This window comes from Echeneis naucrates, chromosome 17, assembly GCF_900963305.1.
Source record: "Echeneis naucrates chromosome 17, fEcheNa1.1, whole genome shotgun sequence".
NCBI lineage: Eukaryota > Metazoa > Chordata > Actinopteri > Carangiformes > Echeneidae > Echeneis > Echeneis naucrates.
In genome coordinates this window covers 8,800,312-8,815,905 of record NC_042527.1, presented here as the reverse complement: position 1 = coordinate 8,815,905, position 15,594 = coordinate 8,800,312, and the positions used below count along the sequence as shown (strand labels likewise).

Genomic DNA, 15,594 nt, shown 5'->3' with positions numbered 1-15,594 from the left:
GCAGCCAATGAGCCTGCATATGTGCATACTGCAAAGTGGATCTTATAGGTCTGCGTGGAGCTGCCAGGTTTAAGGCTTAATGAAGCATCGTCCCGGAGGAAAAGCCATGACCTAAAAAAAAAAAAGGAGGCATTCAGTCCACAGCAGGCAGAGCCTATAGCGCCACTGAAAATACATATTTTATATCATGACTGCAGCTGCTTCAAGTACATCAGTCAAGTTGTGGGAGGAAAAAAAAGAGGCAAACTTTAATGTCTTCAGATTTACAGGAGTTTTTTTTTTTTCTTTAAGCATCATTTTCAAGCTACCAACATCAATTTAGTGGGAAGGAAAACAAAATGGTGCAGCCATGTGGCCAAAATTTTCACTTCAGTTTTAAACAGCAACAAGGCAAATAAATATAATCATAGAGAAAGAAACACACAGAAGAGGAAAACACCCTACAGTCATTGAACATGCTAAATTAAGTGTTGATAAAGGATGCGGTGTCAGTGAGGGGTCACTGTGTTGCCTTACTGCCAGACTTAACTATGTCAGCCATCTTGCGCATGTTAGAAATGGTCACATTATCCACATCAGTTACACAAATACAGACAGCAAACTGGTCATACACTGTTCTACAGATAACTCACACAGGAATAAGAGTATAAATGAATCTAGGAATTTGATGCCCCTTACATGACGGTGATGCGGCATTAGGGATTTGGGGTAAGAAAAAAGAAAAAAAAGACAAATTGTAGTTAATCTGCAGGGATCTGGGAAAAGTGACAGTTTCTCCCTTTATCAGATCATAACATTTTAAACAATTTTAGGGTCAACCATTTCAATGTGAAAATTTAAATTTTGATTAGATCACAAAATGTGAAAGAAATTTGAGACACTGATTGAAAACAATACATGTGAAAACCTCACATGTAACATGTCAAAAGAGAACTGAGGACACAGGCAAAACACTGCAACTAAGACACAAAGTTTACCAAAGTTAGAAAACTAATTGCAATGTCCTTCACTAAAGGGCCTATGATCCCAGTTTCACTTTTCTGTAAGCTCGACTTTACAAGAAAAAAAAAAAAAAAAAAAAAAAACTAGAGTAAGAAAGTATGAGCTGTTCTCAGAGCTCAGGTCATTCTAGAGACATTCTAGGATTATGTCTTGATAATTTAAAGAGGCCTTAAAGCCAAATTTCATAGTAGCTGTACAACATATAACCTCTAAATTTATCAGTAAACTTTGCAGTTCTGTTCTCAGAGGGGATCTTTGTAGTGAGTTGTCCTCAGGAACTTCAATCCATAATTTTATTTTCAAGTGCTCTCTTACTTCACTGCAATACTCAGGTTGTTATATTGTACACAAATGATCTAACCTATGTATGTATTTCAACATATAGCTTTTGGGCAAGGGTCTTCCAGGATTACTACTCTCTGCACTTGGCTAATTTGATGCTTTAAGCTAACATGAATATGCTCAAGATGATCCCTGTCTGTGCTAGCTTTAGAGGCTTGAGGGCCAGCAGAAAAGAATGACAACTTCAGTTGTTCATAAGCTGGTGATGGTGCTTTCACTTTCACTCGTGTTTGTACGACTAAAAATATACATTTAGAAAAACAAAATTGTCTCCCAATTCAGATCTTTGGTGCTGTCATCCTCAGATCTGGAGACAAAGATGTTTTTCTTTACCATTTATATTTTTAAAGAGCCAATTCCACCACTTGTTCTTTGCAGACCACCTTGAGAAAGACCTTCCTCAAAAGACAGCCATCTACACTAGCATATATCACTGAAAACTTCAATGAAAACAGCTTTTATTTAGAAAACTTTTCAACTCAAAGCTAAGAAAGAAAAGCGAGTGATCCATGGCTGCGTAATACTCAAATATCATTTCAACTCTGAGGCACACCACCGCAAGCATGTTAAGAGTTCACTTGAACAGCCAAACTGTTTACTCCTCTCTCCTGGATGCTTAGATGTGATCAAATGCGGAGCCTCGATTCAAGCTTTGAGTTTAAAAAAGTTGCCATGTCAACTGCTTCAAGAGTTGTGTCCCCTTTTGTTTTCTCTCTCTCTCTCCAAGTCACAGAGGATGTCCTGTTGAGTTAGCTTGGAGGACTTATGTGTGAGACACCTCTTCTCCATCTTTCTCAGCTTTTGGAGCAAGATTTCCACCCATACTGCCTGGAGATCCCAGAGGGTTCAGGGGCACACGAGGGACAAGATGACACAGTCTCCCCTTTCCCCACTCCAGAATCGCTCGGACCTTCCACCCTCCTTGACCTGTCCAAGGTCTCGCCTCTCCAACTGCGCTGCTTCGACGACGACGACAGCTTTCTACTTCGCCATATCTTCGCATGTGAGCAGCAGTGCCTTCTCTCCTTTACCAGCCTCCCGTTCTCTTCTCTTGCTCTCTTGCTGTCCAGCTCTACTCCCATTTTTGCTCTCACTCTTGTGATTGGTTGGTTTCTCACGGTCTCTCTCCTGTTACTTTCACACAGTGGTGCTTCGGTTGTAGCAGTGGAAAACGGGTATCCATGTTTGTTCTTTTTTGTTATTACCCAGATTAAAATACCAATGAACTAAGCTTCACACAGGCCTAGCTCCCTTTCAGCAATCTGAAAGACAATGAAAAAGGCATATATATATGTGTGTATATATATTAAAAAACAAAAAAACACTTAACTGAGTAAATACAGTTCAAGCAATGGCTTGACTATTTAGGTGCTCATTTGCTTATATGGGGAGAATTAGATGAAAAGATCAATATCACCCATGTCTGTTTTGCAAATCTAAACCCAAGACCAAGTCAGCAACATATTGTGTTCATGTGTTTCACATAGAATAAACCAACAAGCCTGTTTAGGCATCCCATTACAAAGCTTTGTTTCTAAGGTACGCTAACTGTCTCCTAGCAGCCTTTTCATAAGTAGCATACTTATTCATGTAATTCTCAAAGGAAAACAAATGAGCAGATTTTCCTAAAATGTCAGGCTAGTTTTCATTTCAGTGAGTCAGCAAAATCTCCAGTGGAACTTCTTACAGTCTAGTACTGGGACAGTCCAGTCACACCACCGTGTTGGTAAGCCCGCTCCCCTTGGTACGTGGAGTCCTGGGACAAAGCCACATCAATCTGGGACTTGAACTCGTCTCCAAGGTAACTGTCCTATCATGGGGAAAAACAACACAAAAGAGACCAGTTAACAGTTATTCTTTCACTTCTTTCCAGGGGGAAGAGGATTAAGTGGGTTTTAGACAAGTTTGACTTTACTTGAAGAAGAAATTGGACAAGACTTTCAAATATACTGTAGGTGCACACAGCACAGGCATGACAAATTCTGTTAATAAACAGCCTGCCTCATAAAAGTGCACCTAGTTAGCATGTCATAAAAACTCTTGAAGGCTTAAGAGATTTATTCCTCATAAATGACAGTGGAGTGAGCAAACCTGGGAGAGTTCAGGCTGGGAGAGCCCAGGCTGACTCATCTGTGAGGGCTGACTCATGTTGATGTAGCCCTGTGTCAGAGGCCCCTGGGAGAAGGGCTGAGAGCCCAGATCCTGGCTGGCCTGGCTGGCACTCATGTGTCCATGCCCACGGTCTGCTCCTCCGTTCCCTCCGCCATGGTTCCCCATGTTGCCACGGTTTCTTTGACGGCCACCTCGAGTACCACCCCCTCCTCCACTGCCTGCTTTACCCTTCATACCTCCAGTGCGACCTGGAGGATAGATAAGTCAGATATTACAGATCAGACAAGTTCTTTCAGAGCAACTTCAGCTATGTAGCTAGTATGGCTCTAACAGTTTTATGTCTCTCTCACCTGCTGCAGGCCCATTCATCTGTCCCATGTACCCAGAGGGAGGTATGGGAGGCATCACAAGGTTGAAGGGGATGGGAATATTCATGGAGGTCATGGGGTTGGGGCCTGTGCCAATCATACCGATCTGGTCATGGGTCTGGAAATACATGTTGGACATGCGACCTGTCGTGGAAAGAAGTGCAAGCAAATTTTTACTTTGGTGATTATGCCTGTGTGCAGAGTTAGAACTGTAAGATGTGAATACCCATAAGTCTGGTCTTGCTAATGTCTTTGGGAACTGGTTCCCAAGTAAAAAAAAACCTTTTCATATTTGAGATTACTGTGAACTTGTTTTTCCAAAGAGACTCACCATTGCTGCTGCGGTCATATACAGATCCAGGAATGAGGGCTTCCCTGGCATCATACATGGCAGTGCTCATGAATCGACCTCCCTGTCAGGGAAAAGAAGAAGAAAAAAAAAATGGATAGCTAACTATTTTCAATGGATGTTTGTAGGGCACAGCTACTTACATCTTTTGGGAGCACCGATTTATTACAGTTTTCCTATAAATCTTGGTTAAATACTGAAATACATACTATGTTTTTTTCATACCCCTCTGGGGCAAAAACTAAATAAACTGTGATGTTTAGTGTGTATAATACACAGAAACACACACACAGATTTCACTCACAGGATTGATGGTGTTGACCAACTTGCGGGGTTTGCTGAACTGCATGAGACTCTCCCTCAAGTTGTTGAGGGGGCCTTCCACCAGGACCTTCTGCTCCTTGTAGTAGTTCAGCAGGTGGTTCCACAGGGGTTGCTTGGACAGAGCCTTGGGGTTTCCCACAATGATCACACCATACCTATTTGACAGAGGACATGTTAAGAATGACCTAAAGGTCATGAAATAGCATCAGTAAAGTTAGTAATCATGGTTATTTTACCTGGCTCTGGTGAGGGCCACATTTAGACGTCGCGGGTCGTTAAGGAAACCAATGCCTTGGTGCTCATTGGCCCTTACACAGGAAAGAATGATGAAGTCTTTCTCTCTGCCTTGAAAGGCATCCACACTGGCTATCTCCACCTCCTACAGACAGAATAAAGGGAAATTATTGGGAAGAAAACTGATGATTTAGGATCATTCTTAATAAAAAGGTGGGAGGTTAAGGTAAATGGTTACACACTAGATTTTGAAGGCATTTACAACTTATCTTAGTCTACACTTACATAACTTCAGTTTTAAATGACTGTCATTCATGCTTCTGTGCAGCAGTTTGTCACTACCTGATAAAGCTTGGTATGCAGGGAGCCACTGAACTGCATGTATTGGACCAGGTATGACCTCTGCCCCTCATAGGGGGTGATGATGCCAATCTGATCAGGTTTTGCTCCAGCCTTCAGCAGCCTTGTGGTTATTTTTTCCACGTTGGCTGCCTCAGTCCTGCATGAACAAGTTGGGTGGTTATATGACAGAAACACTGTCAACTAATCGTGTCAAGGCCTGCAATACTGTACAGAAAATTATACAATAAGTTTTTAACTCTGAAGCAATATGAAGTGTGTGCACTGACTGGAATTTACGGTAGAGTGCAGGAAAAACTTATCGATCAAGAATTGGCAAACCTGTTAAGGTAGGATGTTCCAGAGCTGGCAATTTCCTCTTGTCCTTGTGTGACGTAGAAGAACATCGGCTTGTCAGGCTGGGGCCACTGGAAGTCAAAACCCTTCTTCACACGATCGGCTATAAAAAGAGCAGGTTTTATAAGAGACATTGAAATAAGAGTGACTAAAGGAATGACAGGATATGCTTCAGCTTAATGTGCGTCGATGTTAAGCATTCCCCAAAGCACACTGCATGATGAGTGAATATTAAATTTCAGAATTTTTTTAAATTGACTATGTTGAGCAAAAAGTCTGACTGAGGGAACATTTCAATTATCCTTTCAACGTCTGCATCCTGAAGCCAGGGCAGGAGTTTAGAGGGCAGTTGCAAAAGCTTTCCCTAAGGTGAAAACGGAAAACCCACATTTGAGTATAACAAAATTAGACTCAACCCAAAGTTTATTTTTATCTTACCAGCAGTGACTCCATTCTGCAGAGAGCCTTCATAGAAAATGTTGGACGGAAAGGCGCTGAGAGCTGGATGCATGCGATACTGGACCTGCAGACGGATGGGCCGAATGCCCAGAACCACCAGACGCTCAAACAGAGACTGGGACAGACCTGCTTTAGCTGCCTTCTTACACATCACCACAGGACCAAGCTGGCAGTGGTCACCCACCAAAATCAGCTACAGAAAAAGACCAGACATTTACAGTTAAGAGGGTAAGTTCAAGAGCAAGCAATTATTTGTCAAGGGCTGTAAACCCAACAACTAGGGAGTGACAGCACTTTGAGTAGGTAGCTGATACTAAAGAGTGATTCAAATTCATTTTCACTTATGAAACTCTGACCTGCTTGGCCCCCAGGACAACAGGAACCATGCACTCTGGTTCAGTGGCCTGGGTGCTTTCATCAATCAGGATTGAGCGGAACTGCATCTTGGCCAGACGAGGATCACCCGCCCCAACACAGGTGCAACAGATCACATCAGCATTCTGGAATAGAGTAAAGTAATAAAGCAGTGAGTTGAGACTTGTTGCAAAGCTTAGTAAAACCGATATTACTTGTTTTCTCTTCAATGGGCCCGAAAGTATTACCAGAAAAAAAATATTAGGCAATGGAAAGTATCTATTAAGCCTTAGATGTTAATACAGGGTTATACAGGAAAAAGGAAACCATTGGTAGAACTTCTTCCAATAAGACCAGCCTTCATACCATAAGCAGCTCCCTCTCTGCAGTTCGTCTCAGAGCTCGATAGCGCTTCTCATCTGAAGAGGACAGCTCACCGGTCTCATCCTTCAGCTGCTGGAGCTTCTGAAGTTCTGGCATACTGCAGATTTCAATTATTTCAACAGAAATTGGTGTTGTGCGGCAGAGGAAAGGAACAAATATCTATTTTTAAAAAAATGTATAATTGAATGCCATCAATGGCTGCATTTTACCAATAATTAAATTTTTTTTTAATTAATATATATTTTATCCCAAACTCAAGCCAATGCTAGGCTCACATTAAAATTATCCTTTTCAAAATATTACTATACTATATACTATAACTATTAGAAGGACTAACTTTCCTTGGTGACAAATGCAGACAAAAAAAATATATATATTACACTGTTTCACCACAAAAGCAAACAAATGCTAACCATATACATACAAAGTTTATCAATAAAAATGATCATTGATTATTTACGTGATTACCTGTCCATGTTACGGGTTTGGTTGTGCAGAGCCAGGAAGGACACAGGTGAATCTATGGCTTCCCTGCTCTTGGCACACAGCCTCACCACCTTGAGTCCTGTCTGGTGTATCTTCTCTGTCAGCTGGTCAACGGCTATGTTGCTGGGAGCACAAACCAGCACAGGCCTGAAGGGACACACGTTACAATAGTGTCTAAGAGACCATAATACACAATTAAGCCATTATTCAAGAACAGCATTAAGGGTAGATAATTAAAATTTATTAGCCGTCATTAAATATGATTTTTTTTTATATATGATTGAGTGGCTAGAACAGACATAATTTAAAACAGTGTGTTACCCATTGCCCTGTCTGGCCAGGTGGTAGACAATGGTGGCAGAAGTTACAGTCTTCCCAGTGCCAGGAGGACCCTGGATCAGACTGAGGGGACGCTGCAGCACTGTCTTCACAGCATACACCTGCATTAAAACAAACCACGTTATTTCGGAGAGGGCAAAAATTAAGACAATAAAAACACCCCAATATACAGCAAAGGTGATATGAGTGATCTCCATCTTAAAGCAGATTTCCATCTTCATTATGTCTCTTGTGCTTTAAACAATGCATGGGTGGACACAGGCATCAATTAAAGTTTAAATGAAAGTAATTTAGCTGTCGCTAATTCACCTGGGAATGGTTGAGGTCAGGCAGGCCTTGAGCAGTGAAACGTTTAGGCAGCTGACACTTGATGACCACATCCTCTACCTCATGTCCCAGCAGCTTGTGGTAGATATAACCAGAGACTGAAGTTTCATCCACAGCAAATGTCTTTAGTGCACTTTGCATCCTGGATGATGGAAAGAGGAACAGTTGGACAATTTTGTAGATTTTGTAGAGAAAAGAGGAGGAAAAAAAACAAAAAAAAAAAAAAACAACATATATGTTCTACTTGGATATATAAGGGAAACAGAAAACTTTTGTTTGCTCTTATGTGTGTGCCACCTCACCACCTGAAGCGGATATCTCTTGAGCAACATTGGGGTGATGCAACACTCACGTGCGCACACACAAAAAGAGATGCTGACACCAGTATAATCAAACCTGTGGTGCATTAAAATCTGGGAAAGAGTTTAAGGGCTGTTTACCTCAGAGAAAAAGAGCTATTTCATAGGCGACTACACAAACATACCAGCCTTGTGAATTGTGTACATGCAAATATCAAATCAACTCAGCCTTTTGTTGAATTATGCATATGTGGGTGAAGCTGGACTTGAGTTCTTGTTTACTATCAAAAGATTAAAATTTATGTTTTATGTTGCAGGAATGAGGAGATGTCACATCAAGAGACATGTATATGTGACTGTTTAGTCATTTATTCATCTTCTCTCACTTCTGGGTCACTGGACCCAATCCCAGCTCACATTGGGCGAGGCTAGGGTACACCCTGGACAGATCACCAGTCCATCACAGGGCCAACACAAAGAGACAGACAAAGTAACAACCGCTTACGCTCAGACCAATTTAGTCACCAATTAACCCAAACATGTCTTTGGATTGTGGGAGGAAATCGGAGTACCTGGAAGAAGCCCACACAGGCATGAGGAGAACATGCAAACTCCCCAAAGAAAGGCCCAGGGCGGCCTGAACCCACGACTTATTGTGGGGCAACAGCGCTAACCACTAATGTGCTGCCAATGTGACTGTTCATGTTTCTTGTAAATACCTATCAAAGGACGTCGACTTCCACACAAAGTCAACCTGAAAGTTGTGTGGGATCTCCACCGGAGCCCCGGCACTGCTCCTTAGCTCTATGGCTATCTCATCACCATAGTCTGGAACAGTAAGTCAAGGAAGAGGCATCGAAAATATATTGTGGTTATTGACATATTTGTTTTAACAGGCTGGACAATATCCACTGTGCTTTATTTATGTTATTTGGTTTTGAAATTTAAAGAAGTGCCATCAGAAATATTTTAGTAGTTAAGTCTATTTTGATTATGCTGGTGATGTTTCAGGCTTTGTAAACATCTAAGAAAATTGAATATGTTTGAATAAAGTCAGCTTAATACAACTGAAGCATTTAGAAAATGGAAAACATTTGAACTTCAGTCTTCAGTTACTGCTGTATCAGTAAACTGATAGCTGTATGAGGGAAATATTTGTATAGAATTAGCCTCTAACCAAAGGAGGCTGTGGTGAGAAGGCACCATATTCTCTGCATTGTAGTTTTCCCACAGCTACCACTAGATGCTACTAAAGAGCCATATAATTTTTAATGCCTTAGTTAATCAAAAGGCCAGGGTGTATGTTTCATATGCTGATGTGATCAATGTGTGAATTACAGATTCATTATTGGTAAAACACTTGATACAGAGTCTGTATCAGTCACAAGGATACTGTCAGGCACTTTGATGACATGTCCAATGCCTTTCCATGGAGGAGCCAGGTCTCCCTTGTACCTCAGGCAAATTTCATCTCCCTGCATCAGTCGCATATCTAGATAACAGCAGACAAGGCAGATAAAACAGTAACTTCATGATATGCACTGCATGGTGTAAGAAAACCAACATGTTGAATTTGAAAAAGAAAAAAAAAAAGTAAATTACATTAATTTGAACCAAAATAATTTGACCAATTTGACCATTTGACCAAAATAAACGCTATGCATGCAGATACCTAAGTTATACTCCATTTATGTTTGACAACAACATGTTTAATGCACAGACAAAATACAATAATGATCAAATTTAACTAACACTTAAAATAAATACCTGAGTCTGTCTTGGGAAGAGTGAAATATGCAATCCTCTTTTTGTTCAGTCCCAAGTCCCATCTAACTGTAATGTTGTCTTGAGTCTGTTAAGAAGCAACAGCAGATACCATTTTAAAGTCAAGTGGAAAACGTGAGCAGAAACTGGAAAAGCATAGTGCAGTATTAATTCATCTCCAGCATTTGTGAAGAAACTAAATTTAACTACAACTGAAACAATCAATTGCTTGATTAATATATTAGTCATTGACCAAGATGACAATGAATCGCCCTATCATACAAATATCGTCAAGGCTTTGTTTACCTGGGACTCCTTGAGTTTCTTGTCATAGTCAGCCTCCAACTTCACAAGAGGACCAAAAATATTCTGGTACTGGTAGGCATCCTCATATCGTAGCAAGACATGTTGGGGCTCCTCATCCACACCAGGCTTCTCGAGGTCCTCCAAAGTCGCAGTGGGGTTTTCCTGACAGGAAGAAATGCACAGGATAGACAATTGAAATATGGACAGAGAAGCAAAACAGAGCAGGGATGCCACTTTCATAGTTAATTCTGATTACTTTAAAAGAAGAAAATCTTTCTTGGCCAACACCAACTCTGATTCCCTCCTTCCCTCTCTGATTACAACTCAACAATGAGTGATCCTTTTTAACCATGGACATTTTCCAAAGTACAGCAGTGACACTGGCAGGGTGGCAACACGTGCCAACACAGCCGTTTGGCGAGACGGAAGCGTGTATCTGGTTTTAGTTAGTCTTTGCTTATTGAAAATGTGGCGCTTTCTGCATGTTGAACATATTTTAAGTGTCCAGTTAGGTTTTTAATCATTTTAGGTTAGGTACAGCAAAGTTATGCTACAAGGACATGGAACATAGATAAAAAAAACAGGAAAGAAGTGCTACACGCAAATAAAATTCTAAATAAAGGGAAACAACTCAAAAAATATGTACACAAGGTTGAAACAGCCAGTGAAACTGAGACTCAACAGAAAGAAGAAGCTCACCACATGTCCTGTTCATTTTTATTCGCATCACATCTAACTTGAATATCTACATTTGGTTGACTAAAGATAATCTCCAAATTACAATTTTATGGTTATAAAGTAATTGAAAAGAACAGTGACAAGTATATACAATGACCATTGTAATGAGAGTACCTTCCAGAGTTCCTCCAGCTTGTTGATCTGCTGGGCTGTGATCTGGCGGGCCCTGAGCTGCTCCTGCTCTGAGGGGATTTTGACCAGCCAGGACAGGAAGCAGCGGTCCTGAATCAGAGGCTGCCACTGGGAGCTATCCCAGTTGATGTCTTTCAGGCTGCTCTGGCTGGCACATGGTTGCCTACGTTAAAACCAAAACAAAAATGTCAAACATTTGGTCATCTCTTTCAGTGGTCCTATCAGCAGAGAATTCAGAGTATGTAGTCAGCTGTGTGAATTTTTGAAAAAATTAACCTGCACAGCAACACCACTACTGAGTCAGCCTTGGCGGGGATAAACCCTAACAGGAAGACATTGCGACAGCCACAGTTGTAGCACTCCAGTACAGTTTCTCCTAGAGGGCCGTCTTTATGCAGGGTCACTTCCTTGGACTTTGCTCTCACCAGGTGGTTAACAATGTGGCTGAAAGAGAAAGCTAATTAATGCACCAGCTTGAAGAAACAGAAAACAATGTCCTGTATACGATGGCAGTGTATACAATAGCAATAAATCTTAACACCCACGGAGGGATGAAAATCGAGATGACCAAACAAGGATGGCTTATTTTATAGACAAACGAAATACATGATGTTTTGCAAAGTTATCCAGAACCATGTTGCACTGTGGGGAAAATAATAAAATCCTGACTGAAACAATCTTAATGCAATTGAGATAGTCATCCACAGTTTATTTCCAACCAGTGTTTCATTGCATTACTTTGCACATGACTAAACACTGTTTATCAACAATGCCAAAGTTCAGTTTCTGATTAAACATCATCACAAAGGAGCAGGAAACCAGATGATTATCGACAGCATGCCAATAAGTTGTGGAAATTGACAATATCTTAAGAATGTTTTCTGGTACTATTTGTCTTTCTGTTTAATTACAAGTTCACACAAAAATTTATTTAAGTCCATTTTATATCAATTGCATCTATCAGAGAAAAATAAAGTCTTAAATTAAGACATTTGTTATTTTGAAGACAATATGATATTCTATTTATTTCCTCCAATTTGTATTTCTGTACAGCTAGTATTGTGGCTGTGGGTCCCACCCCCACCACATTGCTAGTAATTATGTCTTTTTTTTTTTTATACTTTTTTTCCCCGCTCTATTATGGTACTGTACAGAAGTTACCCTTTAATTGCATTATGTGTTATTTTGATTAATGCCAAGTGTCTGGATCAACCCTACAATTTCCCCATGGCACTAAAAATTTACTTTGTCTATCCATCCATTCATCTGTCTCTACAACCAAAGAATCACTGGTTATTCTTGATGGAGTCTTCCATAATACAACCAAGATGTGGCGCTACAATCAATGTGTACTTTGGTCTTGCTATGATGCTGCTGCTTCTGTAATATGATTCTATCCCTGTTCATTCAGCTGAGTATCATCAGGGAAAGTCAGTAAAGAGATGCCAAGCTACTGTGTCTTACCTGCCCGATGTGTTTCCACGGCCATTACAAAACCACTTCTTGCTGGTATTGCAGTAGACCACACAGGCTGGATCATGAATCCCACAATAACTAAAACACAAGAGTCCAAATTATAAAAAAGAAAGACATTGTGGAGACTATGGACAGAAGAAAACAATATAAGCTTATAATTTAGGATAAACTCTCAAAGCTCCCACAGCTTGTTATTTCCACAATCCATCTGATAGTTTAACAGCTAACCAACATAAAAGCAAATGCTTTTCTTTTCTCCGTTTTCAGTGACAAATGCATTAGAGTGACCAAACTTATTTTTTTAGTATTGTTAATTGTTTACATAACTTGAAATGTTGTGTAAATGTTAGTGTAAGCTATTCAGAAAAAAGAGCAGTGTGAGAAAGTGCATTGCTGTCTATAGTTAAAACAAACACCAACAATCCCCATGCCACTGCATGCAATAAAATAAAACATTTATGTAACACATAATCAATCAGACCGCCACATTACCTGCAGGCATGTATAGGAAGGTCCTTGGTGTAGTAGGTGTCCTCCTCATCCTCCTCAAAGTTCAGCTCCGCCAGCAGCTGACTGGCTTTCACCACAGGGTCGTCTCCATTCTGCAGCACCCCGTCAGGACCATTGACCTGAGGAGACAGGGAGGACAATCACACGAATCAATATCAAGTTTATCACCACTGCGTCGAATAAACTAACGCTGAAGCCTGCGCCGACCAGCAGGACGATAAAGCCCTGGGCGATCGTAGATTTCATTTGCAGTCCGACATGTAGACTGTCAAAGATATGAACGTTTGGCTAACGATGATATCACCCTGACTGAGTGAGTCCACCGACCTGTGTGATTCTTCTTGTCAGGAGACGTTGAAAGTACTCAATACGTCTAAGTGCAAATACGAGTTAATATCAATATCGGCGGGTGGTCTGCAATTCAGGCAGATGTCTGACAGTCTTGGTTAACATTACTGGAAGTCCTGGGTCTTGCCGTGCTAGCTGTGTCAGCTGGCTAACCGTGCTCGGCAGTTAGCCAGCATGCTAACCAATTAGCGGGATGAACGCATGGTAACAGATGGAGGCTTCATCGAGCTAACTGGAGGTAGCCATCGATGTTGAGAGCTAACGTCGGCCAATTCGCGGCTCCTAGGCGCGGTAGGGGGGCACATTTGATGCCAGCCCCCCTCCGTCCCCCCGGGAAGGCCCCACGCACCTGTCCGTCGAGCTGGCTCTGGGTCTGGCCTTGGGTCTGGGTCTGGCTTGGCAGGGTAAAATCGGTGAAGTCGTACTCGGAGCCCTGGGTGTCCGCTCCCAACAGCTCGGCTTCCTCCGTGTCCAGGAACGTTAGCGTCTGTGAGCTCGGCCCGTACGCCTCGACGCTCATTTTGGTTTCCTCTTATTCGCGGGATTTTAGCGCTTTCCGACGATTAATCCACAAACTGACGCTTTTGCCGGAGAAGGCGAATATCGGAGGCTGAATATCGACAAACAGTGGCGTGCGAGGGAGCGATACAGGCAGCTTCGACTATGGCCGCGTTCCGTTTGGCTCCTCCCTCCCGCACCTTTCCTTCCCTACTTCACTAGCACTCGTCTCCTACAGGAAGTCCCCTCCAGGGAACGAGGAAAGGGGTGGAGACAAGGAGACGCGTGAACAGAAATGGGACAATCGATTGCTTATATGGTCACAAAAGTCCTCCATTAAAAACTCAAAGTGTATTATGCAACAAGGCCACATCTTTACTAGTCAGCAACATGTGCGGGAGGTCGCAGACAACGAGTGTTTACATCTTTATTCATGATTTATTTTAGCCAGAATAAGAATATAATTGTATTAGTTCATATTGCCACTGTATGATATCGTGCATGGGCAGGAACAGCCGAGGCCAAAATCAAAACAGATAGATTTTATTTCCATACATATCATTGTAAATCTGGATAATATATGGGTTTTATGCAGTCATTACTGATCACGATCTTAACATGCCTCCTTATGAAACAAGGGCCTCTGGAAAAAGCCTCACATCAATGAAACCATAATTATTACACGCCTGTCCAGCTTGTAACTCATTGAGACATTTAAATCTTCAGTTTTTGTTTTTTTAATCATTATATTAAAAAAAATAAGTAAATAACAATTACTCATTCCAATTTGCAACTTAAGGAGCATTTTTATTTTTATTATAAGGCTGTCTTCCACCTCTGGAACATGTTTTCCAACTGCTAAGAACTTCTCTTTGGTCAGATCAGCGATGAGGTTCTCATGAATCTTGGTGCACATTGGTTCAGGGAGGTGGTAAAATGGCTTCACTCCTGTGCTGATACCATTTTGATGTCCCAGGAACATCATGATCCTTTTCTCTGTCCTGAACTTCTCTGCCAGGTCAGGACAAGCTCAGTAGGCCCTTTCAACCATAATGAACAACACCCACAATCATGATAGTTCACCTTTCACCAAAGGAAGTTGAATCTGAATAAAATATAGAATATATATAAAATTTAGTCAGTGAATGCAGATCTCTACAAATCTTTATTGCTTCCCATCTCAAATGTCCACAAAGACAGTCACAAAAAATACAAAATTTCAACCCGTATTTATTGATGCATAAAGGGAATATTCATCTAAACAGTTAAATTCTAATATTTTTCACTAAACCAATAGCTTTCTTAGTCTAAGTCCAGCTCTTACAAGAACGAAAAAGTGCTAAGCTTTAAAGAGTAATTGTTTACTACGTTTTACATAATTACATTTCCTATGCTCATGTCTGGTTATGCTAGAAACTTGCCAAAATGGGAGATAAAGAATGCCACTGTGTTATATTAAGAGATCTTAATGCCTCTTTGTCATGCCTAAAATGAATTGTACTCTACTGTAGAAAGCTTTTGCTGATCCACAGATGTCTTAACAGCAAGTTATCATGCAGATTTTATTATAACAGAGAAGAAAAACCTTCAGAAATACCAACATGTCTTCGATATGTCAGTTACAAATGAAATACAATTTGCATAGATGCTACCACAATATGAAAATATAACCTGATTAAAGAAAATTTCAAAGACAAATAAAATTGTACACAAGAAACAAAGGACAGACACATCAACTCATTGCATA

General features: G+C 40.9%; 1 protein-coding gene across 1 annotated transcript; it reads right to left on the bottom strand.

Annotated features, from left to right (window-relative positions):
- Positions 1–229: 229 nt before the first annotated feature.
- LOC115058228 (regulator of nonsense transcripts 1-like) lies at positions 230–14,020 on the bottom strand. The gene is made up of 24 exons (XM_029525540.1): positions 13,699–14,020; positions 12,984–13,120; positions 12,480–12,569; positions 11,292–11,459; positions 10,998–11,178; positions 10,146–10,307; positions 9,843–9,927; positions 9,469–9,567; positions 8,795–8,903; positions 7,759–7,918; positions 7,432–7,550; positions 7,093–7,257; positions 6,607–6,721; positions 6,243–6,386; positions 5,866–6,079; positions 5,413–5,530; positions 5,074–5,230; positions 4,734–4,876; positions 4,478–4,652; positions 4,156–4,237; positions 3,807–3,968; positions 3,436–3,704; positions 3,032–3,154; positions 230–2,606 (listed from the first exon to the last, which is right to left on the bottom strand). Exons 1-23 carry the CDS (start codon positions 13,867–13,869, stop codon positions 3,035–3,037), a joined length of 3,345 nt encoding a protein of 1,114 aa, XP_029381400.1. The 5' UTR covers positions 13,870–14,020; the 3' UTR covers positions 230–2,606; positions 3,032–3,034.
- Positions 14,021–15,594: the final 1,574 nt, after the last annotated feature.